The 26794-nt window shown below is 40.9% G+C and overlaps 1 protein-coding gene across 1 annotated transcript in view; it reads right to left on the bottom strand.

Moving 5' to 3' along the window:
* The window catches only part of Znf521 (zinc finger protein 521), a 161501-nt gene extending 135109 nt beyond the window's left edge, over positions 1-26392 (bottom strand). The window contains exon 1 of the mRNA XM_038331566.1: positions 23465-26392. Coding sequence (XP_038187494.1) covers positions 23465-26377 — 2913 coding nt within the window. The 5' untranslated portion in view covers positions 26378-26392. The remainder of the gene's footprint in view (positions 1-23464) is intronic.
* Between the last annotated feature and the right edge of the window lie 402 nt (positions 26393-26794).

The following is a 26794-nucleotide window of genomic DNA, read 5'->3' as shown; positions in this document are numbered from 1 at the left end:
CAGAGGGTAAAACTGCAGTACCACTTCTTGTAGCCCTCGGTTTCCTTTATTTCACCAGTCTCAAGGAAGGGAAGGACAGTCTGAAATGCTGTTAGAATCCTGACAACAGGATGCTCCACAATATTGCTGAAATATACTCAGCCTAGTTATATGCAGCCATCTTAGTAGGAAAGAAACTCTAGAATATTCTTTCTACAATCAGTCACTATTTTATAGCTTCGTCCTTTAGCTGAGTGATGTCATCTAATGACTGTGAGTCTTAGCTAACTTCACTGTGAACTAAAAAGAGTAAAGCTTACATCTTAGAGTTACATGTGAAATGAGAACTATAGAAACAGACTTAGCAGTATGCCTACCATGGCCAAGCACTCAACAGTTACTCTGCTGTTCTTTATTATGGGGATGTAATGCAAGGGTACCAATGGGCACATAAGATTCTGATTGAAGGCCAGCTCCAAAGGTGGACTTTAGCAGCGTATTAATATTTCTTTCAAGTAAAACATGCAAATTTCAATTTTATGACCTTTAAGAGTCCTAATTTCTAGTTTTTAAACTCAATAATTGATAGTATAAAGGACACCATAGTTAGCAACAGGGTGGAGAGATGGAAAGGATGAGGTTGAAGAAAATCTGTATAAAGATTCAAACCAGGCCAAGAAGATGGCTCCCTGGGTAAAGTGTTCACTATGCAAGTGAGAAGACTGGAGTTCTGAATGACAGCATAGAGAGGAATAGCAGCTCTCTTATGATTCTACAGCTTTGAAGGTGAAATGGGACTTCCCTGAAACAAGATAGCCAGCTAAAGTAACTTAATTACAGAGCTTTGGGTTCAATGAGTGACCCTGCCTCATTGGAGAGTAACTGAGGAGGACGCCGTGTCAACCTCCCACACACATGTGAACACACATACACACACTTATTCATTAATTTACACAAACCAGGTCAAATCAGCTAGGCGAAACAAAAACAAAAGTTCTTAATGTTTATAGAAATATATATTACCATTCTAAAAACAAACATATTAGTTATAAATTATGTATGGTCAGTAACCCTTTCACTTGGAAGTATTTTGCTTGCAAGCAAATGGAAATTATGTACAATATATACTCACAAAGGAGAATAAAGAGCCAATAGCTTTGTGCAAAAACTCAATAATTTAGACATACTAAGTTAGTCTCATTTTCCACACAATAGTGAATTAATATGAAAAGAAGTCATTCAACCCTGAGGGAAAAGTGGCTGAAATGTAACACAAGCTACTGACGATGACAAGCTTGCCCATATAACCCAAGGAAAAATGTAAGCATCGCTATTGTATAATCTTGGGGATTGGCTAGTACTTTGTCTAACGCCTGGCACATTGCAAGCATTAACAACTGAGATCTCTGAATTCAGGAAGCTGTAATACACTCTGGGGAAGGAAACACACAAACAGTAATGTACTCCAAGGATTTTGCCCAAAGAACATGGAAAAACAACCCAGGACCAAGCAGCTTTGTTGGTACCCTGACTAGAGCGAGCTTCGTTCAGTCAGGTGGGGACAGAACAACACAGCCAGAAGTCAGAAAACAATGCCCTAGAGGTGACCCATGATCTGAAACAAAATAATTCTCCGGAGTCTAAGTCTATTCCAAAGTGCTGATCACATGCTAGGTATGATGCTCACTGTCTTGTGGGGCATTTGCTAGACTGAGGAGAACAATCATTAAAGAAACAGGGTCAAAGATTGCTTCTGGCCAAGCAGCTAGGCAGAAAACATGGCAGAAAGATAAAGCTTCCCCTAGTTAATAAAAATCTGGACGCAGGTTACTGTTTTAACTGTGTCTTCTTAAAGCACCATGGAAAAATGACTTATTTGAGCAGATTTATTTTTGACAATAAGATCTAAACTCCACAAAGATTTTTTTAAAAAAAAATTTAAGCTACCACTAATTTCAAAACCAAAGAGTAAAAAAGTCAAACCAGCTTTTTATTTTTTAATGGATTTTAAAAATACTTGGTAAAATGTACTAAAACATTTTATTTCCAAATACATTATTGATAGTCAAAACTCAGGAAATAATTGAGTCTTCAAAAAAATCAACTCAAACAACCAAAATCTTATTTGAAAGATGGAGTCATACCCATTATACTCAGCGAATATTATGTAAAAATTATTTTGGAGATTATAAATTATGAAATTTTGTAAAACAAAACTAATAAAAATGGGAAAGCAATATTTCAAATCAGTTCAAAATTAATTTTCAGAAATTTGCTTCAAACTTTGCATATTAACTTGAACTTGATGTTAAAAACTGGCTTTGGTTCTTAGGTTTCTTGCTCAGCTGAGTTACTGCCTCTTTGTCCTTGTTTCCCCAATGCATGTGTTGGTTTTCTTCTCAAAGGGGTCAGTTCACGCCCCATCTTACCCAGGCTCCTATGGCTCTTCAGGAGCTTACCTTTTCTGATCCCACTTAAAGGCAGAAGGATTCAGTGAATCTTTGTCCCAGTGACATGACCAATCTATGTGAACCAAATATCTTACAGCATTGTGCTTAGGACAATAAGTTGATATGTTCTGCTATTGCCTGAATGCTAGGCAGTCTAATCAGTCACCCTACACTTACCACCTCCATTCAAAGGCATTTCTTTCCTCAGCATCCTTAGTCATCAGAGAAATGTAAATCAAAACAACTCTGAGATTCTGTCTTACATCTGTAAGAATGGCCAAGCTGGCCAGTAGCCAGGCCAGAAGTATAGGTGGAACAACCAGGCAGGAAGTAGAAGTGAACAGAAGAAGGAAGAGGAAAGTTCTTTTGGGAGTCGTGACCCAGTCACAGAGCAAGCAAGATGTGACTGCCTCGCTGCAAAAGGTGCCGAGCCACACGGCTAACACAGACAAGAATAATGAGCTAATATAAGTTATAAGAGTTAATAAGAAGCCTGAGCTAATGGGCCAATCAGTTTATAACTAAGAAAAAAAGAATGGCCAAGATCAAAAACACTGATGAAAACTTATGCTGGAGAGGTTGTGGGATAAAGGGAACACTCTTACATTGTTGGTGGGAATGCAAGCTGGTACAGACCCTTTGATGTCAGTATGGCAATTTCTCAGAAAATTAGGAAGCAACCTTCCTCAAGACAAAGTAATACCACTTTGGGGTATATATCCAAAGGATGTTCAATCGTGCCACAAGGACATGTGTTCAACTATATTCATAGTAGCATTGTTTGTCATAGCCAGAATCTGAAAACAACCTAAATGCCCCTCGAGCAAAGAATGGATAAGGAAAATTATTTATACAATGGAGTACTACACAGCAGAAAAAAAATAATGACAGCTTGAATTTTGCAGGAAAATAGATGGAACTAGAAAACATCATTCTGAGTGAGTTAACCCAGATACAGAAAGACAACTATCACATGTACTCACTTATTAGTGGTTCTTAAACATAAAACAAAGAAAACCAGCCCACAAATCACAATCCCAGAGAACCTAGAAAACAATGAGGACACTAAGAGAGACATACATAGATCTAATCTACATGGGAAGTAGAAAAAGCCAAGATCTTTTGAGTAAATTGGGAGCAGGGGGACCTTAGAGAGGGTTGAAGGGGAGGAGAGAGGCAGGGAGGGGAGAGCAGAGAAAAATGTAGAGTTCAATAAAAAGCAATAAAATTAAAAAACAAAACAAAACAAAAACAAAAGGTATTTTCTATTCCTGCTTCCAATACTCCACACCACCACATGCAGCACCAGTAATCAGTCAACTGGAAGAAGCTGAAGTACAGGTTATATTTTAAAAACAAACATACACCAAAACCAGAAAGCTGAAGAAGCCATGAGAAAATAAGCTAACTCATGAGTTAAAGCAGATAATTTGCCTCTAATTACTTGTGGCTATGGCATGAATTCCCAGTTTAAAACGAGTTTCAATTTGCAGTGAATGTCGGCTAAACTTTCTGTCCCAACTCTTCTATAAAAACTCTTATCATACAAAAAGTAGTAAAAAAAAAAATAGTAGAGAAATGTTAGTTTATATATTGATGCGTTCATAAATATACAGGCTGAAGAGAAGTGGAAAAAATCAAAATGTTTGACTTACTTTAAGCTCTATTAGACTCATCAGCTGATTATATACTGAGGCCTTTAGCTTAAAAGTCAGTGGAACCTCCCTTCTGCCTCATGGTAGTTATGATGATGTATGCATGGGGAGATGAAGGAGCCATGGTAGCTATGATGATGTATGCTTGGGGAGATGACGGAGCCATGGTAGCTATGGTGATGTACACATGGAGAGATAGAAGAGCCAGGACATGTTTCATTGTGTTCCCTTACCATTCAACTGAATCACTTGTCCATAGGGATCAAATTCTGTGAGTTGGTGACATGATTTATGATCCTATTATAAAACATGAAGAATATCATAAGATAGAAAAGATACTTCTGAAGTTTATGAGGAAATATTTTCTTCGTTTGGAGAGATGGTTTTGTCAGTAAAGCCTCAAAAGCATGTAAAAATCTGAGTTTGGTAACCCATGTTTGTAATTCAACTGACAGAGTTAGGCAGGCAGTTAGGCCTCCCTGGAGCTCACTGGCCAGCTAGCCAAGTTCACTTGGTGACGATCTAAGCCAGAAAGACATGATCTAAAATAAAGTGCAGGGGATCTGAAGAATAACACCTGAGCTTTGACCTCCACATGCATGTGAACACATCAAAACATGCATGTGCATATATTGATGGGGGAGCTGACCAATCCCTTTTTCTGAGGGGCGTGACCCTTCCAGGGCTCCAAATACCTTTAAAAGATCCGTGTTTGTTTGTTTTGACCCTCTTTGTTTCCCTGCGCTCCTCGCTGGAACCTTGGCTTTTGTAAATTCCCTTTTTTTCCTTTATTAAAGCTGAATATTATATATTAAAGCTAGTATGGTTAATCATAATTGCTGATCGACCACACCCCTTCATTTTGGCGCTCAACATGGGGCTCGAACCCACGAACCTGAGATTAAGAGTCTCATACTCTACCGACTGAGATAGCCGGGGTTGGTGGCATACGCCTTTAGTCCCAGCTACTCAGGAGGCTGAGACAGGAGGATCGATTGAGTCCAGGAGTTCTGGGCTGTAGTGCGCTATACCAATGGGGTGTCCGCACTAAGTTCGGCATCAATATGGTGACCTCCCCGGAGCGGGGACCACCAGGCTGCCTAAGGAGGGGTGAACCGGCCCAGGTCGGAAGCTATATACCACATGTGCAAATACATATTTTCTTATGTAATCTCTGTCTTAAAAGAAAGTTGAGGAACTTAATAGGTTCATTAACCCTTTGAGACTTGATATCATTGGATAACTATCACAAATATCAAAAGATAAGACAAAACCTTATTTCTTGCTAGCTCATGATTCTTTTTTAATTCTCTAATAATAATACTTGCGTGTTTTATCTGAATTATTTCTACAGTGTTAATCTATGAGGTAAAGGGGTTATTCACTCTTTAAGTGTGGACAGAGGGCATTAATTCATTTACTTCATATCTATTGAAAAAATAGCTTATTATTAAGACATATAAATCAATATATACAATTCATATGTTTATTGTTAATTTAAAAACCCTTGTTAATGCATATTCTCTTTATTTTTTTACATGTATTTTTTAATAGTGCTGGGGATTGAACCCAGGGCTTTGCCCATAAGAGGCTCATGCTCTCCCACTGAGCTGTATCTATGGCTCTTCCTGTTCTCTTTAGGTAAAAACTCCCCTGAGTCCTCCTCATTCCTCTTTGTTTCTATTCTTGGTCTATTTTTCTAGCTATTCTTCTGGTAGCCTCATGTCCCACCCACAGGACGTAGTCTCTTCCAATCTGGTCATTCCAGTGCCCACATCAGTGCCCAAATTACCTGTCTGTTGTTACTTTTATCTCCCATGAGATATCTTACTGCATTGCCTCCCACACTGTATCTATCCTCCCTCTACCCCCAAACATCAAGAATTCTCTTTTCTCTCATCCATCCCTACCACTCAAACAGCTTTCCCACTTAGGCATGTCAAAGTACCCTTCTCATTCCTTTCAGATTGCTTTTAAATCCCACCTGAGTTAAAAAAGCCAGTTAACAATTACACCCACACCAGGCTGTGGATGTTTGCTTCACTATTCTTGTATTTTAGACTAAGTTTTCAGGACACAGTGGTGTTTTCTTCCCCTCTCCTATGTTAAAATGCGTTAAAATGTTCTGTGATGTTACATGTGTTAAATGAACAATACATGGCTGATTTTAGCCCCCTTGATTGGATTGAAATTATCTAGATTTTAAGTTCTTTCTCATTCATCTTACTAAAAACATCTTCAAAAATAGAAAAAAAATTTCAAATATCATTTACATTTCCTTTTCTCTACTCCCCTTGTGCATGAAAGTGTGTGTTTGTGTGTCCATGTGTGCACATGGGTAGTGCACACATGTGTTGGATGTCCACACATGTATGTTAATATCAGGAATTGTCCTTGTCACACCTTATCCACTGAGGAGGGATCTGTCAGTCAAACCCAGAGTTCAGTGATATGGTTAGTCTCCCTGGTCAGTTTGCTCTGGCCAAACTCCTGTCTCTATATATTAAGGCTGAAATTTCAGGCAGGCTACTGGGCTAACTTGGCATTTCTGTAGGTTCTGGAAACCCAAAACTAGGGTATTCTCTTGCACAGTAAGTGATTAACCCATGAGAAATCACTCCTTTATATTTTACAGTAGAAATTTTGCAGAGTGGAGAAGGAAAAGTGAGCTCATCCCATCTCAAATCTCCCATTGCAGACCAGTTGTGATTCACAGAGATGAAGTGGCCCTGTCCACGACTCACAGAAAATCACCAACGTGGTGTAGAGCACAGAGTAGCATGCCCAGATTCATACCTGTGTGGCACAGCAGCTGACTGCAGAAGTATAACCATTTCCTGACACTAACTCCTGAGGACCCTCGCTGTTCAGTACACAGTTCAGCAGGAAATTTATTCTCATCCAAACTTCTGGGGACCAGTAGTATTCAAAAAACCTGTGTTTCTTTTTCTTTTAATTTTTGGGATATCTGAATTCAGAGAAATCTTGAAGATAGGGTCTATGTCTAAACAGCCTAATGATGAAATTACATAAGCTATGCACATATCATTTACACCTACCCCAAAGAGTCTCTTTGTACTTTGTACTTTTCATGGATCTATAATGTTTCTGTGAACCGACCCATGATATGAGATGTGGAGCTTTCCTGTTTACATTGGTAGTAAAAAAATCTTTAGAGTATTTCTGACTTTTAATTTTTAGATTAGGGATGCTTGAATTATAAGCATCCGTTCAAATTATAGTCTCAGTTTTCCAAATACCACGGGCAGGGTTCATTTCTCTTTTTCGCTCCTATACCCAGAGCCTGTCAGAGCATGTGAGGTTGTGCATGAATTGTATGTCAAGGAACTTCTGTCCCCTTATGTTATGAAGGGGACAAGACTGCCATCACCAAACATACCTAGATTCTGTATCAATAAGCAGAAAGAATCTTCCTGCCACCCTTCAGATTACCCCAGAGTATTAATTTGAGACCTGAAAATTTTCTATAGAATTCTCACTGATAATGTCTCTTATAAAACTAGAAATAGCCCCCATAAAAATGGCCAAGAATACATAAGCTGGGAGAGCAGAGGTTCTTTCCTAAGTGACCTGCTGAGTCTGAGTAGGAGGCAGCGCTAAGAAAACAATGACAATATGAAACAGGACATCTTACAAAGCACTCTCTATGATTTATTTTTCTAAGATGCTTTGTTGCTGTTACAAGTTCAGGCAACAGTTATTATTTTGAAAGACAATTTGGTATATTATTATTGGATATCTTTTTTTAAAAAATTAGAGTACATTTACTTACTGTAGTGGGTTTGTATGTGCACTATGGGTCTGTATGCAGGTAGGCACATGTACTATGTGTCTGTACGCGGGTAGGCACGTGTACTATGTGTCTGTATGCGGGTAAGCATGTGTACTATGTGTCTGTATGTGGGTAGGCACATTACTATGTGTCTGTATGCAGGTATGCACGTGTACTATGTGTCTGTATGCGGGTAGGCACATGTACTGTGTGTCTGTATGTGGGTAGGCACAAACCATGAAACATGGGTAGAAGATAGAGAATATTAAAGAGTCATTTTTCTCCCTCCAGCATGTGGGCTCTAGGGACTGAATTCAGGTTCTCAGGTTTGGAAGACTACATCTTTACCTGCTGAGTCATCCCACTCAGTCAACCAATGGATGCATTAACTGGAGATATAACTAGCCAATTCTTCATCATCGTACTAGATAGTCAGTTGGTGATTAGAAGATGTACCAGATCTTGAAGGTTAAAGTCTTTACCAAGAGAAACATGAAAAAAAGTCACTGTTTTCCTTTGCATGTATGGAATTCAACATGCATTTAAAACTAGGTACTGACTGAAATAAGGAACCAACTAGATTTGACTCAGTCTAGAGAGAGTAACATTCCTGTTTTGAAATTATTTAAATTAGGAATGGCAAAAGGATCTCAATTCAGAGCTATATGGCACTAAAACAATCGGTTCCTCACGCTAGAGAAAAGGCTCGCTGCTCTTACAAAGAATCATAGTTCAGTTCCGAGCACCCAGATCAGGAGGCTCACAAAAGCCCACAACTGTAGCTCCAACGAATCCAATGCCCTCTTCTGGAATCCATGGGCACCTACACTCCCAGGTACATACCCAAACACACCTAGACATAGTTAAAAATAAAAACAAATCCATTTTCTACAAAACTCATTTTGCTTACAGTCTGAATGGCTACAGACATTGCGCCATTCAATGTCTTGCCAGATTTTCAGCCTTCTTCCCCTTTAGACGTGTATCCCCCCCATCCTTTCCTCCCTCCATCCTCTCTTACCAATCTCACCTTTCTCCTTTCCTCTCATTCTTCTCTTACTTGTCTTGAGAGAATAAATAATCTTACTAAACAAATGGTCGCTATTCATAAATAAACTCTCTATTACAGTTCCTTTTTGCTTCCATATGGTCCCTAACAAACTTATAAATGTAAATATTACAAGATCATTCTGAGGTAAGATGTGTTATATTCATATCAGTTTCTGTAAGTTACGTTTATCAGTACTACTTGAATCTTTAGGTCATGATGTTTTAAAGCACCACCTCCTAATTACATATTAGTAATCTGAATATAAGCTTAAAATAAACCAAGGTTATGTGTCAAAATCATAACTCCTATCAAAAACACTCATAAAAATTTCACCCCTTCCCCCCTCTGTTCCTCCAGTGTAAAGATTCTGTACCTGATTAATGGAAAGTAATGCCAATGGTTTCAATCACATGAGTCAAGCTCTTTCAATGCTTTTCAAAAATACTCATTTGTTTTCTGGACTTAGAATGAAAAAAATCTTTTTGTTGTTGTTATTCATTTACTATGTTTCACAATTTCTTCTTGACTTCAATGTTGTTTTCTTTGTGTTTTTTTTTTATAATTCCCCTGCCCTTGGAGATGTCTTTCAATCCAGTAATATCACTAGACATTTTTCGTTTCAAATGCATTGTTATCTTACGCATCTGGACACTTATCTATTTATTGTTGTTATGTCTTCTGTGTTTACTGAAAAACCTCTAACCTCAGGGTGAATAAAATAAAATTTTATCTTTGTGATTTTCTTTGATCCTTGGTTTTCAGCACTTCTAAGTTTGATTTTAACATTTAATTATGTTTTTCTACTTCATCAACTGTGGAAGAATAACTTATTTAGATACAGTTTGACTGAATAAGCCATTATTCTAGCCTTATTGTCATAATAAATTAATTGAAAAATTACATAAATAAGTTATGTGTATGCATGAATAAACAGGAATGCATGTATAATACTTATATATCCGTATTATAATATAGAAATGATGTACCGTATATTGTGTGTGCATGTATGCTGTGTTTTGTCTACACTAAGAATCTTCATATTTCAGTGTGTCACATGCTCTTCATGATGACCTTAGAAAGTATGTGTATAAAGACAGTGTGTGCATAAAGCCCATTTTATCAACAAAGGAAACTGAGGGTTGAAAGTGTCACAGACATTTCTATTAACTGGTATTTGATTTTTTTTTCTGCCTAATAAAGTCTTCTCTTCTCTCCTATTGTACTGCATACTCCTAAATGCCCCCACAGTAGCTACCTCTTTCCAACAAAAGCTGCACAGACTTACTTAGACAATACCATGTTTAATTCTATAAAATAAATTATTTGCCATGATATGGGGGATTTTACAAGACTCCACCTGCCACTCAATCTCTTTGTGAGATGAATTACATAGGACATTACATACTTATGAGACATCTTATGTTCTATTTATGTGTGGGTCTAAGAAACTGTATCAATATTTAGTTCTCAGAGAAATGATTCTATCCTTTTCATAGTCTCCATTGCTTTCATCACCAAGTTTCAAGCTACAAGCACTTTAAGAACTTAAGATGCACAAATCAGTGTTGTAAGCACCACGGAGGATATCTAGACAGAACCTGCCTTCACCTTCCATCCCATTGACTGCTCTACTATGCTTATACCCTGTTCTGCTTACCCCCTGCCTCGGGTCTCTCCAATCTGTTTGATGGTTAGCACAGATGAATACAAAGGGAATCTTTCCCGGACTTCTTACTCTGTCCCATCGCTGCTATGCTAGTACTTAACTCCCCACAGTGGCCAACCCTCTCAAAAACCTGCAGACTCAGCTGAAAGCACTTCCAGAATGACATTTGTCCATGTCTACTGCTGTATATTAATTACCCTACAGGCTTTCTAGGTGCTACATTGAGGATAAAAATGTATAGCTAATCTGCATAAAGAACTATAGCATATAGTTATAATCATAGAAATATGTTTGTATAAAGCCCCTTCTCCTTACAACCTTACACCTCGGTGTTCTGAGTACAGCAAGAATTCATCTACTATCTTACAAGGCAATGAATAAAAACAAATCAATACTGCAGCCGAATGTTTGGGAAGCCAGGAGATCATACCTGTTCAAGCAGCAAGTGTGGATACTGCTCTTTCTAATTACAGCAAAGGGAACCATGAAGCTGGGATGTGACTATGTCTTAATGCCTTTACCATCCAACTGGCTAGTAACAATGAAGGACGAGGTTCTAGGCTCCCTGGATGTGGCAGGTATGAGGTAACCAATAGAATTTTAGCCACTGCTGCCCATGCCATGCTGCCATGCCCAGCACTGGGCAGTGCTGGTTTTATATTACCTTCTCTGGGTAGTGTTCTGCCTGTGTTGTTAAATTCTGAATGCTTATAAAGCACACATTTAATATAAGTTACATATAAAGAATATGCATTATATCCCTGTGCCCCTGGCCCCACTTTGGCTTCCTCAGGAACAATCCCACACAATCCTCCTGTTCTCTGAATTGCCATTCCCCTTGACTCTCATGCACTTTGTGTCCCTATATCTTCACAGAACATTTTTGCTTCCTGCTTGTGACAAAGGTCTCCTTTTTAATTTCTCATTCCCTTACTTGATGGCTTGTAATTTTCTACCAACTCATGGTTTTAAAAAACCATACGTTAAAGGTGTCCTTTTCAATTATATTTATGGCAATATGTGTTGACAGCATGTATCTCTGAGTTCTGTTCTCTCGTTATTAATGGATGTGAACACACCAATCATTTAATTTCTGATACACGTTACATGGTCTTATTTTAAAAAATCACCCCGAACATGGGGCCATGAAAATATTTTCTCTAGTTTTCCAAGAGGTTTATGTCTTTGTCTTTCAAACATGTATGCATATAAACCAACTAGAATTAAGTTTTTATATATGAACAAGAATTTTATTTTTGACCAAATATTTAATGAGTTCAATATTTCATCCACTTCCTCAGTGATGAACAAAGATGCCTGCATGCTATCCTGAGGTTTCAGATACATATCACTTTGAAAACATCTCATTTGGGGTCTATTAATTACTGAAGACTGGTTACAAATTAATGAACTAGTAGGACAAGTTCCTCCCCCAACACTCCCAAGCATCTTTGCTACACTGTGTGAATGATCGTTTTACTATGTAGTTCACGCTGGCCTCAGACTCTCAGTCCTCCTGCTATAGCCTCTCACGTACTGAATGTAATGGCTGTGTTCCACAGTGCCCAGAGTGTTCACATCTCTTGGTCTTTCATTTCTCCATAGGCATTTTGGAATAGCTTGTCAAGTTCCAAAAACTAAAAACATGAATTAAAACAAATAAAAAACCTTTGCTGAAATTCTTTGCTGATGCAAGACCCACTGCATCAGTTTCAGCCAAAGTGATGACCTCAGGATGCTGACAGTTCTGACCCAAGAACAAACTGCACTTCCTCATTTATTTAGGCCTTTTAGGACATCTCTGAAAAATGTTCAATCCCTTTCTACATAAATGTTTTATGTATTTTATAGGATTTATCTCTCAATATACACGTTTTTGTGCCGATTTTAAGTGAAATTATTTAGACTTCATATTTCCCTCTTTTGTTTGGATGCACTGTGAAGAAAAGGTGTGTGACTTTAGTAAGTCTTTCCCATCCACATGAGCAGCTGTATTAAGATCTGTTTTAGGTTCTCTGGCAATGAGTCTGAGGATGCAGCTCCATGGTACATGGCCTGCCCGGATACTTTTGAGTATCTTTATAAACAAAAAGCACACACCCTGTATGTGACAGTAAAACTGCTTTTGTTTTTGAGCCATACTTCTATATTTAAATTTCCCTTAGTTGTTCAGTTATAATACCCATAAACTTGATCAGCAGCTTTATGAAATATTAATTTCATCAAAACTTTTCTGTTATTTCTACTAGTTGCTAATGTTGACATTGTAAATGATCTTCATTAGGTTAAGGAAAGTCTTCTTTCATTACAAGTTTAGTATTTTTAAAGATGAAAAGATGCTGAATATTTTTGCCTGGACTCCTGGAAATAAACATGTAGCTTATCTTACTTAATTTGATAATGTGGTAAATCAGCCCACTCCTGAGCTTGAACCCACCTCACGTTCTTGTGACAAACCCAATGTATGATGATTTAATCTTATTTTTGACAGACGGGATTTCATTTTATAGATAGTTTGCTTAGAATTTTAGGACAATAATGTTCACTGGTGTGGATCTTGTCTACTGATATGAATTTAAGGCCAATTCTGTTATATGAATATTTCTGCTCTTGATTAAGGTATTGTGTTTGTGCAGCTCATTTAAAAATGTAATATATAATTAAGAAATATAGGTTAATAAGAGTTATCTATAATAGGTAAGCTTTATAGTCATGTTAGTTACATTTTATAGATGTACAGAGATATATTTCAGATGGATAGGCATTCTTCAAACATTTTGAAGACTACAGAATATGGCATTTAAAATGTTTTAAGAACTTAGGACTTTTCATGACAATGAGACACATCTGTTCCTGGTAACACCAATTGCTTCAAGAGGAAGATGGGCATCAAAGAGGCTCTGTATGGAGCTTGCTAGCCATCTGGCCAAGAAACTGCTCTTGCCTGGACTGCTTGATGCTATGCTGTATAAACTAGACATGCAGGACCCATAGAGAATGACTGCTGAAATTGCCTAAAAGTGAGATGGTACTTCGGGGTTCCTGCCAGACATTCTGCAGGATACAGAAGAAAGTGACTGACAAACTGCCAATATAGGTGGAACTGTTTTTGAAATTTCCTGCTTCATGGAAAAGTCTGCTGGATACTATGGGTCTGTAGGCTGAAGATGGATGCTCCAACGATACACAAGAACTTTGGGTGACTGTCCAGGCATCGATATGTCTCTGTCAATTCTAGAGCTTTGGAAGTTGCTTACAAAGCATTTCCTGTTTACGTAGGTAATATTATATCCTTCTGGAGTCTTTAATGGAGTTGAAGAATACATAGTTATAGTTTTCCTTAGTTATGTTAAAATATAAAATAGATATAAATATTATAACTATAATTCTTGCTTGATAACTGTTTTGTTGTATGTAATTTTACTATGTTAAAGCTAAAACCTTCCTTTTTATTTAAACAGAAAATGGAAAATGGTGTGGGAGGTCCTTCTGTCTATGTGTTGCTTTTATTGGTTAATTAATGAAGAAACTGGCTTGATCTGATAAGGCAGAGTACAACTAGGTCGGGAAAACTAAACTGAATGCTGAGAGAAAGAAGGCAAAGTCAAGGAGAAGCCATGTAGTCCTGCTGGAGACAGATGTCAGAACTTTACCCCATAAGCCACAGCCACACGGCGATACACAGATTAATGGAGATGGGTTATTTTAAGATATGAGTTAGCCAGAAATACACTTAAGCTATTTGACAAATAGTATTGTAAATATGTGTTTCTTTGTGATTATTTTGGGGCTGAGCAGCCAGGAACAAACAAGTACCCTTCTGCTACATAGATTCATGTTTAAAACTAACCTAGACTATTCGTTTTCACAATATTGGTCTGATTTTGATGTCAATATTATAATATAGAGTATTAGCTCTACATTTTAGGGTTCATTTTTTTGTTTCCTTCCTATATCAGAGCTCATGTTGTATTTTTAGTTTGTTGTTAAAATGTGCTTATTTTCTAATCAATTCTATTTATAAATAACTTACTAAGTGTCCTGTATTACTTATATGTGCTTAAATAAGTTTTCTTTGCAATAGAATCTCATGTAGACCAGGCTGGCCTAAAAATAATAATGCAGCCAAGAATGCCCTTGAGATCCTACTTGTCCTGCCTCCACCTCCCAAATGCCACTATCACGGGCATGCATCACACACAGTCACCAGATCTAAGTGTTTTTAATTTCTATTTTAAAGCTTTTTTGTGCTTTGTTTGATATTTTTAGCTTGAAAATTTATGAATTTTTAAAGACAACTTTCTCACTTAAAATGTTTATCTATTGCACTCAACGAATATGACTTGTGTAGTCCTCAGCATTTTTAAGATGGGGAGAGAATGAATGGTAATGTTGAGGTCTGGTGTAGAAACAGGATGCAGAGAGGACAGGCATAAGAAATGAGAAGCAGCAGGCCAGCAAGCACAGGTCTAGCAAGCTCGAAAATGGTGATCACACAGGAAGCAGAAGTGCAGTAGGAATGGCCATGAGAAAGACACAGCACTCTCCAAGGAAAGAGAATCAAATAGCTCCGGGCAGATTGGGTGGAGTCATCAGTTGGTGAACTGGTCATGTGTAATGAAGTGCTGAAGTTCAATTCTGCTGGAAAGGGGAAGAGTAACTTTCCTCATTTCTTCAGAAAGATAATTAAGAAAATGAGAGTGACTAGGACCAAAAAGTTCAGAAAATTTTTTATTTTTTAGTTTAATTTTTTAAATGTGCTTGTATCTGTATATATGCCATTTTGCATGAAGGTACCTATGAAAGTCAGAAGAGGGTATTGGATCCCCTGGTTATACGTACATGTGAGCTACCTGATGTGTATGCTAAAGGCTGAACATCTGCAAAAAACAGCAACAAGTGGTCTTAACCAGTAAGCTGTCTCCAGCTTCAGAATCAAATGAATTTAAAGTTTAGAACAAACTACCATCATGGAAAACCTGCCATTCAGTCTTTTTCTTAAGTATTTGACTGAGGGTCAGCAAGATGGCTCAGTAGCGAAGGGTACTTGCTGCAAAGCCAGACAACCTGAGTTCAATCCTCAGAACCCATTCAGTGGAAAGAAAGAACCGATCCCTGCAAGTTGTGCAAAAGACTCAGCAAATGTCCATACACTCATGTGTATGTGTTCTGTACACATGCAAGTAAATAAATAACAAACAACTAAAATTTTTAAGAAAAGACTTTGGCAGGGTTCTCACATTCTACACAAAAACATTTCTAACTTCTAAAAACACATTGCGAACACAGGGATAATATCAGCAAAAAGAAATCAGAATTGGAGGGAGGCACAGACAACCTAAGGATGGTAGTAGTTACATGAGGGATATGACCAATACAGACAACCTAAGGATGGTAGTAGTTACACGAGGGATATGACCAATATAGACAACCTAAGGATGGTAGTAGTTACATGGGGGATATGACCAATATAGACAACCTAAGGATGGTAGTAGTTACATGGGGGATATGACCAATACAGACTGACCTGGGGCTGGACACAGAGAATAGAGAGAACCAGTCAACAGCCTCTAGGCTCCTGCCCAGAAGTTATGTCATTGCCACTAACTCCTTCTGTAGACACCAAACATCTATTTCACACAATAAATCTGGAAGGCATATTGGACTTGGCAAAGCAAATTAATGTATTATAAGAACGTCTTGAGTCTTATAAATTTATTTTGTCACATAAATTTCAAACTTAAGTTTTAATGTAGCTTAGTTAGAGAGAGCCTAACTATTTTTTATTCCTTGGATATCAGCTCTACAAAACTTAGTATCAGCAATCTGAAATAAAAAAGAACCTAACTTTTTCTCAACCTTTCATTTTTTTTTACTCTCATATGGAAATTCCTGTGATATAAAAACAATGCAAAAGAAAATATGGAAACTGACTATCTTCTAATTTGTTATTATATACATTGCTATTTTCAGCACAACTATGTTGACAGAATTTTGGCTCTCAGACACTTAAAATGGACCTTCATATTAAAGATGAATTTTGAACAACTAGAAACTTCGAAACTTTTTAACTTATTTTCACATTCTTACAGACATCTAATTCTAAAGCATCAAAGCACATTCTGGGAAAACAATCAGTATATCTCTGAATTGAGTTATCACACATCTGATATACCCTCAAACAGATCTTACCATTTCTGTTTCTTTGAAGTACTACATTCATTCGACCATGTTTCCCAAGCTCCTAGGAAGCCATGGAAACTGGTGAGATGTGGGGATTCGTTGAGGAAGGGAGAAGCCACTGAAGAATGTTAACTGACATCATTTAATTTACATGTGTACACTTCCTACTGAGACCTGAAGAAGGCACTGGAAGGCAGAAGATGAAGAACACAAATTCGTGAGGAGGCAATGAAAGGAAGACAATGACTTTGGAGGTAGGAAGCAGCACTTGACAGGCATCTTGACAATTCTAGCTAGAGGTGGGTATCCCTGGGGCTTCCTAATGGGCTAGGAGGGGCAGGGAGGAACTGGGAAGGATTGCCAATGTTTTTCTGAGTAACTAGGTACAGGGTGTCTCCCTTCACTACAGTTATGGATGTCTGAGAGAAGAATGGGTTTTAGGGGAGAGAATCGATACACATATTTGAAAGAGATACATGTGGGTAGATTCAACTTGGTGTAGACATAACTCAGAGTGAGGTGCTCTGGGCAGGAAGAGGAAATAGATCTAAGCATAAAGATAGTCACTGCTATTTATAGCCATAACTGAATACATCTTATTTTGTTTGATCTCAAAAGCTAAGCATAGTAAGATCTGATTAGTATTTATGGGAGACAGTTACTGCCCCCTGAGTAGGTCAGCTGCCTGAGCAGAAAGTAGATCGAAGTGGAACACAGGACCACAGGAAACCCCATGCACTGCCTGGTCTACACCAGAGACATAAAAAGACTCTCAAGGAAATAGAGGGGAAAAAAGCCTGGATAGCGATGTTACAAACTCAGAGGAACATTTAGGATCAAGATACCTTTGTAGCTGATGCTACAGAAAAGAAGGCAACAGAAAGCCCATCTCTCCATCATTAAGACCAAACATTGGTGGTCACGAAGGAGTCTTGGCAGCTCAAATGGCAAGCAATGGGGGGGGGCGTGGGGGTGGAGTGGGGACTCGTGTTTTAGATCAGCTGTCCTCATAGCTATGCAAAATGGATATGAGAATAGAATAATATCAGGGCGGGGGCAGTTCAAGTGCTGCTCCAGTACTTCAATGAAGGATAAATGAAACTAAAAACATGGTGAATGGCGTTAAGAAAGCACTGGTGTAAGAAATAACCTGTAACTGAACTGGAGATGACCAAAATGGGGACAGCTTGATATGGAGATAAAGGAAGAAAATACAGTCATCACAAGAATCTACAGGAAAACTAATGGGCTTAAATTTGGATCTGCTGAGTTTGAAGTTCACAGGTACCCAGTAGGCAACTGAGACTAAGTCCCAGACCCGGTGGAAGGATTGAATCAGAGATACCATTGTTCTTGGAAGTTGGCTTCTTTAGAGAGCTTGGAAGAGGGTTCAATGGATCAAATGCTTTCAATAAAAGCATGAGTGATAAAGGAGTATCTATGTATTACTTTCATTGGTTAATAAAGAAACTGCCTTGGTTCTTTAATAGAACAGAAAATTAGGTAGGTGGAGTAAACAGAACAGAATTCTGGGAAAGAGAAGGCAGACACTTCAGGCAGTCGCCATAGACAGTTGCCATGCCTCTCCTCTCCAAGATGGACGCAGGTTAACACATCTCCTGGTAAGTGACCACCTCGTGGTGCTACACGGATTACTAAACATGGGTTAATTAGCCAATAAGAAGCTGAAACTAATGGGCCAGGCAGTGTTTAAAAGAATACAGTTGCCGTGTAATTATTTCGGGTGTAAAGCTAGCCGGGTGGCTGGACGCAGCCCTGCCATTCCTTCTACACATGAGGACCTCAAAACCCACATAAAAAGCTTGCATGGTGGTGCACACCAATAACCCAGCCTGGAGGTGGGTGGAGGTAGCTGGGTATCCAGATCTAGCTGGTTTTCGAGTCTAGCCAACTGGTGAGCACCAGTCCCGGATAGAGGTACCATCTCAAAAGATAAAAGAGAGAATTAACCTGGTGTCTACCTCTGTTCTCCACATGTATACATAGCTATGTGCAAACCTACATGCATATGTGGACACAACACCTATAATACACACATACACAATAAACAGACAAACAAGCAAATTAATTAGCCAATAGCTACATAAATACCATCTTCACTGAGATACAAGTCCATACAAATGAATGCACTAATTTTGCATTCAGCAAGGATTGACAAAAATATGTAGACACATAATCAAAACTAAAATCAAACTGTAGCACATTTCTGTCACTCCCCAGGGATGCACCCTGCCCCCTGGAGGCAGAATTTGGAGAGTCACCAGTATCGGGTGGCAGCTGTAGTAACAGGAGTGAGAGTGGCTGAGGCCATGGGACAGGAGCATGCAAAGCCAGAACAGCAAGCAAACAAGGACTGATGGTAGCCTCAAAGGAGTAGGCTATGGGGCACTCATGGAGGTGTGAGGAGGCGAGCCAGGAAAAGAGTCAGAAGCCTTGGAGAAATGCAACAGCCATCTGTGACAAGTACTTAGCAGCAGTAAAGGCCAGAAAGAACACACAGAAGTCAGTTGCCCAGCAACAGATACTCAGGATCCTTAGCACTGTAGAGAAATGACTGAGGACAGCAAAGAGCTCAGAAATACTACAACAGCTTGTGATAAATGCCTGGGCTTGCAAGGTACTTGCAATAAAGTACCTGGAAGTGCAAAAAGGAGGATCTTAGCAGCTGTGATCACATGCCTGTAAATCCTGTGCTCAGAGTGGAGAAAGGAGACCAGGCAGCTCCTGGACAGTCTGCTACATAGTAAATGTGAGGCCAGTGTGAGATTCCATCTCAACAAGAAACAAACCACATCATCCTGAGTCTGAATGGAGTTAGTGAAGAGAGTTGAACTTGCTTGTCTGCCACTTACTAGTTATGTGACCTTAAATTATTTCAATTTATGTGAATCTGGTTACTTGTCTCTAAAATACAGTGGCTAACTCAGATGACCTCCACTGTCCCTTCTGATGATAACGATGACCTTTGTAAAAGTAATTCCAGTACACTGGTAGGAATGGTGTGAGCTGGAATGATCCATGGGAGAAACCTACAAACCATCCTGAAAAACAAACAAAAACAGAGACAGAAGAACAACACAGATACCATGTTCTCCCAACATCTGTCTAAGAATTTAAAGCCGTGGTACAGTCTTCTAAGGTACTGACGGGGCTTCCAGGCCATCTTCACTGAACCCAGAGGAGCTAACATTTATACACATTGCAAATGTCAGGAACTCGCCAGGCACCTCACGTGCACCTAAAGGTAGATGGCTAGTGTGCTTCCTCTCTGACGGGCTCTCCCATCCCTGGACATGGTAGGCAACATGCAACTTTATATCACAGTCAAGGCTAAGGATAGCGAAGATGAGGAGCATCAAGGATAAGGCTTCTCTGAAATCTGTATTCCAAAGTCTCACAGAAATTTTCAATTAAGAATCATGGGAGCAAACCACAAGAAAAAAATATCTTTTTATAAATTCAGAAGGCATTGAACAAGAGCAAATAGGTTCAAATTCACTTCCCGATCCCTCCACCACATGACAGTTTGTCTACAGTTCGCCTTCTTTGAGAGCCACACACTGTGTCTTGCATCCACTTGGGGGACTGTATAGTACAGTATCTCTAGATTTAGATATAAATTCAAATCTGTTCAATTCTATAATCTAGTATCAATCAAATGTTATCAAATGATAACCTATAAGTCTCTGACGTGTGAACAAGCATGCGAGTGTGTGATCACAAGTCACAATTCAGACACATCCGAGCTCTGTCAAAGAACCCATGTGCCTTGGCTGTCTCATCTCTGGCTGTCCTTGTCTCTCATGAGGCCTTCTGTAAACACACAAGTTCTCTTTTACCTTGTGTGCCCCCCGCAAAATCACTTATAGTGGAAATTCACAAATTTAATGTGATTAGCCAAGGATGTAAATGAATAAATACTTGCTATATATCATTTCTTCGCACTAACATACATTGTATTGATAAATTTGAAAGTTGGTAACTGAAAGAGAATAATGAATTAAAAAATGGCAATAGTAATGATGATGAACATGTTGGAAAAACCCACTCATCTGGTTATGAAAAAAACAAATATTTACAAACCAAATCTTAATATCTGGTCAGTTATGGCCATCTCTGCAAGCTTTTAAAGAAAAGTTTCGGAGGGAGACAACTTATTGCGTAAACATTGTTTTGACCATTTATAGCTAAGGATGTATTTTTAAAATATTTTAATGATTTATAAAAGTGTAGATTATAAATAACCTTCCTAGCTATCATTACTATTTCAGTTTAATTATCATTACTAATTAAAATATAAACCATGATTTAAGGATAAGTTTTCTGGTTGGGGATTTAGTTCAGGAATAGAGTGCTATCCTACAAAGAACAAGGTACTGAAGGAAAAAAATGAAGGCCAATAATGCTTTTCCAGACAAACAATTCTAACTAAATTAGTATGTACATATTCTTCATAAGTCTGCTTTCATTTTTTTAAGCATTGCATTTCAAGTAGAATATAAGTATCAGAAAGCATAAACCATGAACGCATAAGAATAAGAAGGCACGGACATTTTCAGAAGCAGTCTACTATGAAGCAAACTGTCCAGTCTTGACTGTAAACACAGAAAATCACAGTCACACACACATGAACGTGGTCATTCCAACACATCTTTACATGCCGCTTAAGTTAACAATGCACATTCAAATCCTGCAAAAGGAGACGAGCAATTCTCCGCATAATGGTCTATGAACGCTTATTCTACAACTTTAAAAAAAATCCTAAATTTGTGTGTGTGGTGTACACACACAAGTGCCCGTGCATGTCTGTATAGAGGTCAGAGGTGGACCATGATGTACTTCTCCATCTTTTACCACCATATACTTGGGGACAGGGATTCTCATTGGAGCATACCGTCCCAGCGAGGTTCTCTGGCTAGAAAGCCCAGGACCCTAACATTGCCATCTCCCCAGCATGGTTGCATCTGACTTTTATGGGGGTTCTGAAGATCTCAATGCTGAGACTCACGCTAGCACAGCAAGTTTGCAACCATGCACTGCAGCCTTTTATTCTGCAATATTTAAAAACAAAACACTTTAGGGACAGTCTAGAAATTAGAATATAGCCCTTCTTAAAGTAGATATTTTAGATTTATCTAATTTCTCCTAATTTAGCTAATTCTATTGCCTTAACCAATAATATAGCTAAACACAGAATATCCCTGTCTAAGGAGATGTCAAAATATATCTGCAGTATACATTCAGATATCTCAGGATTATTTCTAAAATGGTTGAGGAGAAAAGGGAGAAATGGGGGGAAAGGTAACAGGGAAGAGGGAGGGAGGAAAAATGTTCTAATCTGGTAACCAGCATGAGTATACAAACATGCACATTCATTATGCTATCTCTTTAATGTTCAGACACACTTAAACATTTTTTTAAAATAAAGTTAAAGTAAAACCCCCCACAATTTCATATGACTAAGGACGACTTGTTTCAAGGGACTGCTCGATTGGATGGGACACACAAGCCAGGAGCCACCAGCCACATTTCGTTCTTTCAGCTCTCCCATCAGTCTGAAGGGATGTCACTTATTTAAATGAGAGGAACGTGCAGGCTTACTTGGGCAAGGGAGACGGGAGAACAGCTTCAAAGTCTGGGCGTCTGCCTGTCACACAGATGCCACACTGGGTGAGGATGGCTCTGTGTTGCCTGTTCCATTCTCTCCTACTGGCTGCCTGATGGCTATCTGTGGGGAGACCCAGGAGCCCTCCGAGAGAGTTGGAGTGCAAAGACAAGATAAGAACCGTACAGGAACCCCACATGGAAGGGACAAGGGTCTCCCTGGGGTCTTCATTTGGATGGAACTCCAGATAGGAGCAGGTAGGGAAGTGGAGTGATACCGCTGACAGCCACAGAGCCCTCTGCTCAGCTTCGAGGAATGGTGGGTTTTAAGACTACAACTGCATTGTTAATGAATGTGTTTCTAGTACTCATTGTGCCAAAGGAAACATGGAGCTGCAGTACTCTGAAATTGGCGGGGGGGGGGGGGGGGGGGGGGGGGGGAGGGGAGCGGATAAACGTGGATTTTGGAACCAGAGAGTGAAGGCTTAGGGAGGGTGTCTTTAAGCAGATAAATGTGGGAGCTTTGAAAACCTCCCGTTGTGCAAGAGTGTTTTCCCCACTACCCAGAAGACAAAGAAAACCGGTGAGTGTTGACAATACTGTATTAGAAAGACACCCCTACCTAATTTGTTACCCGCCAATATATATATTCTTTTTAATTGACTACAAGCCAGCACGTTGGCTCACACTATCTCACTCATGTGTCATTATCTCTCTGCCATACACACAAGGCATAGCTGGGGATTTCAACGTGCGGTGAAGCTACGCTGAGATTCCAGATCTCAGTGGGGTTGGCATGAGAGGCAGTCTCTTCAGTCACCGAGAAGACAATGTCCTAGGGGGACTGGAATTAGTCCTATTTTGCACCATTCAAGCCAAAATGCTACTTATCAGGAACCAAGTAATTGCTAGCTAATGGCTATAAGAAGAAAAACATGGCATTTCAACGTACACATCTCTTGGCATACGTGACAACAGTAGATAAAGCATGGGAAGCCTGACTATAAAGTGGGGGTAGCTTTTGAAGGAGGGAAAACAGCAAATGTGAGAAAGGCGAGTTACCTCATCGGACTGGGAGGGGCTGATTCTGGGCATGGGCGACACTTGGGGTGTTTTCAACTGCGTGCTGTTGCCGTCTGGCACGAGTTCCCGGTGCACCGTCTGGATGTGGTTCTGGAGTTCGCTTTCAGACTCAAACTTGACATTGCAACTGGAACAGCGCGTCTTCAGTCCCCCAGCCTTGCCTTTGCCCTCCAGGGCACACAGATTCTCATTCTGGCCCAAGCCCGGTCTGCCGGTGCCAGAAGGGAGACTGAGGCCCGGGCTACTGCTCTTGCTGAGATTCACGCAGCCGGCACACAGACCATATGGCAAGCCATTGATATCAAGTTTCACCAAATCTTGCTTGGAACGGAACTCTTTGAGGCAAGATGCGCACTTGTACAGTTTCTGAACGTGCTGGCCACGCCCAGTGGTCTGCAAGGTGGACCCATTCCCTGTCTTCTGCATGTGGAAGGTCCCGTGGATTTTGAGTTCCAAAGTGGAGGTAACAGTCTGCATGCACACCACACAGCGAAACCCAGTCAGGGAATTCCTCAGGTCGGGGTGCATTTGGCAGTGCTCTAAAAACTCCTCTTCGCTCTGTAGGGGCATCTTGCAAATGCGACAGTTTCCAGTATCCAGGCTCTTGCTGTGTGTGACTTTGTGTTCCGTGAGAGTTAAAAGGGAGGGGAAGCGCTCTCCGCAGATAGGGCACATGTAGTGCTTGACCGGGCCTAGGTGGGTCTGCATATGTTCACGGAGCCCGTTTTCGGAGAAGAAGGTTCGCGAGCAAACGTTGCACTTGTAATTCCCTTTAATGAGCTCTGCCTTCTTCTTCACGATGGCACTCTCCCCGGGTCTGATGTTGTGGTCCCTGAGCTGGTGGTTCTGCAGCAGAGTCTCCATGGTGTAGGCTGCCCCGCAGATGTCGCAGCCATACATGGGCTCAGAGCTGTCCACGTCCTCCTCGCTCCCATCGTGACTGTTATGGGACTCCTGACTGTTGGTGAGCAGGGTCTGCAGCTCCGCCTCCTCCTTCTGCACTTGCTCTGAGGCCCCATTCGTGCCACAGTTGGGGGTCTTGGTTTCAAACACACAGTGCTTCTCCCGCAGGTGCTTCTCCAGCAGGATGACGGCGTGGAAGGCCTTGCTGCAAAACCTGCAGTTGTACTTCTTGCTGTGCGTGGTGATGTGGCACTGGAGCTCCACCTCCGTGCCAAAGGACTCGCCGCAGAAGATGCACTTGTGCACCTTGCCTTGGTTCTCTAAGTGGTTGTGCTTCACGTGCAGCTGCAGGTCGGTCTCGTTGCGGAAGTCCCAGTTGCAGGATGTGCAGCGGTAGACCTTCTTCTCGTTGCTGTGTTTCACGGCCAAGTGCAGCTGGATGGAGACCTTCGAGTCGAACACTTCTTGGCAGAGCGTGCAGCGAAAGAAGACGAACGTGTGCATGTCCAGCAGGTGCTTCTGGAGGTCATCCACCGAGGTGAACTGCTTGTCGCAGCTCTCGCAGATGTAGTAGGTAGAGGTGATCATGAAGTGGATCGTCACGTGCTTTAGCAAGGACTCTTGGTTGGGGAACTCTTTGTTACACTGAGGGCAGGTCAGTTTCGGCAGCACGGTGTCCAGGTGGGTTTTGAGGTGAGTCTGGAAGCTGTCTAGGGATGTGTACTTAGCACCACACTGATTACAGATATATTCTCCAGCAGAACGGGCAGGGCCGCCTCCCACCGCCTGCATCATCTTCAGGGATGTCTGCTCGATGGCCACAGGAGACAAGGGGCTCAAGGCCCGGGATTTCTTCCCATTGTGAATATAATTCAGGGCCAAGGGAATGTTTTTATGATTCTCTTTAATATGCTTATTCAGCTTAAGAACACTGTTGAAGATTGGAGAATTCGTACAATAGGAACAGGAATAGACTTCAACTACGGGTTCTTTAGGAGTCCCAAGCACAGGAGACCCAAACCGGGAGCCACTGAGGTCACAATGGACCTGTCTTATATGCTCTTCAAGGGAAGAGTCAGTGAGAAACCCCATGTAACAATGGGGACAGAAGAACGCATTGCTGTCCTTGGCTGCAGGGTTGGCAAACCCGTGAGAGCATCGGATGTGCTCCTGGAGGGTGTTGAGGTCATTGACGACTTCAGAGCAGAAGTTGCACTGGTAAACGATGGCAGGCATGGCCGAAACAATCAGGCCCGGGTCCTGAGCTTCATGCACTTGCTTAAGATGTTCATTTAGGTTATAGAGTGAGGGCAAGACCTCCAAGCAATACTGACAGATATGGGCCTGCTCTGGCTTATCTAAATGCATAGTTTTCAAGTGAATCTGCAGAACTGCAAGGCTCGAAAATAACTGCTTGTTGCAGTAAATACAGCTGTAGGTGACTTTTGCTTGTTTGCTAGAGGGACCGGTCATGTCCGAGGTCTGCTGTGCAGCTCGCTTCCTCCCTCGGCTCTTTGGAATGGGTGGAGCGGCTTCCACCATGGTCGAGCTGTCCACTGAGAGGTTGGAATCTGGAGTCGTGCTAGACACAGAGGTGTACCCCACAGTGACCAGAGATGGGCTGTTGCTGGGGTTGCAGGACTCCGGCTGCTGGTGACTGTCCACGTGGCTGTAGAGCTCCTCGACGGTGAGGAAGCTCTCTGAGCAGACGCTGCACGAGTTCTTCTTCTCGCCTGCATGCGCCTGCTCGACGTGGTTCATGAGGGAGGTCTCCTCCACAAACAGCTCGTGGCAGTACATGCACTGGAGGGCTGCTCGGTCCTCATTTGGGGAACACTCAGGGTGGCACTCTGCAATGTGCTTCTGAAGGTCCTCTGGGAAGTCAAAGCCTTCCTCACACTGGCTGCACTTCTGAGTGTCCTTCAGCTTCCACTCCTCCATCCTGGAGCCAGGCTGGGAGCCGTCCTTGTTCCGCTCATGAACCTGCATATGTCCGTGCAAGGAACTAGAGGACAGAAACCCGCGCCGACAAATAGCACATTTATATGGCTTGTTGGATGTGTGAGTCTTTAGATGAATCTTCAGGTGATCACTGCGAGAAAAGGCCGCGTCGCATTCGCTGCAGTGGTACTTCTTGTCCCCTGTGTGGAGCTTTATGTGGCGGTCGCGGCTCCGCTTGTGTTTGAACAGCCGACTGCAGTAGGTGCATTTGAAGGGCAGCTTGTCACTGTGGCTCTGCTCATGGTGCTTTAGGTAGCTGAGGCGGCTAAACGACTTGTCACAGAACTGGCACGGGTACGGCAATCCAGGGCCACCTTCTTCCTCTCCAAAATCGCAGCCTTCTCCATGGCTGGGGGACGTCTGGTCCTTACTGGAAGGTGAGGAGGCCGGCCAAGAGCAGGTGGG

The sequence above is a fragment of the Arvicola amphibius genome, chromosome 5 (assembly GCF_903992535.2).
Source record: "Arvicola amphibius chromosome 5, mArvAmp1.2, whole genome shotgun sequence".
Lineage (NCBI taxonomy): Eukaryota > Metazoa > Chordata > Mammalia > Rodentia > Cricetidae > Arvicola > Arvicola amphibius.
Note: the sequence above shows the minus strand (reverse complement) of the source record. Positions and strands in the feature narration are given on the sequence as shown.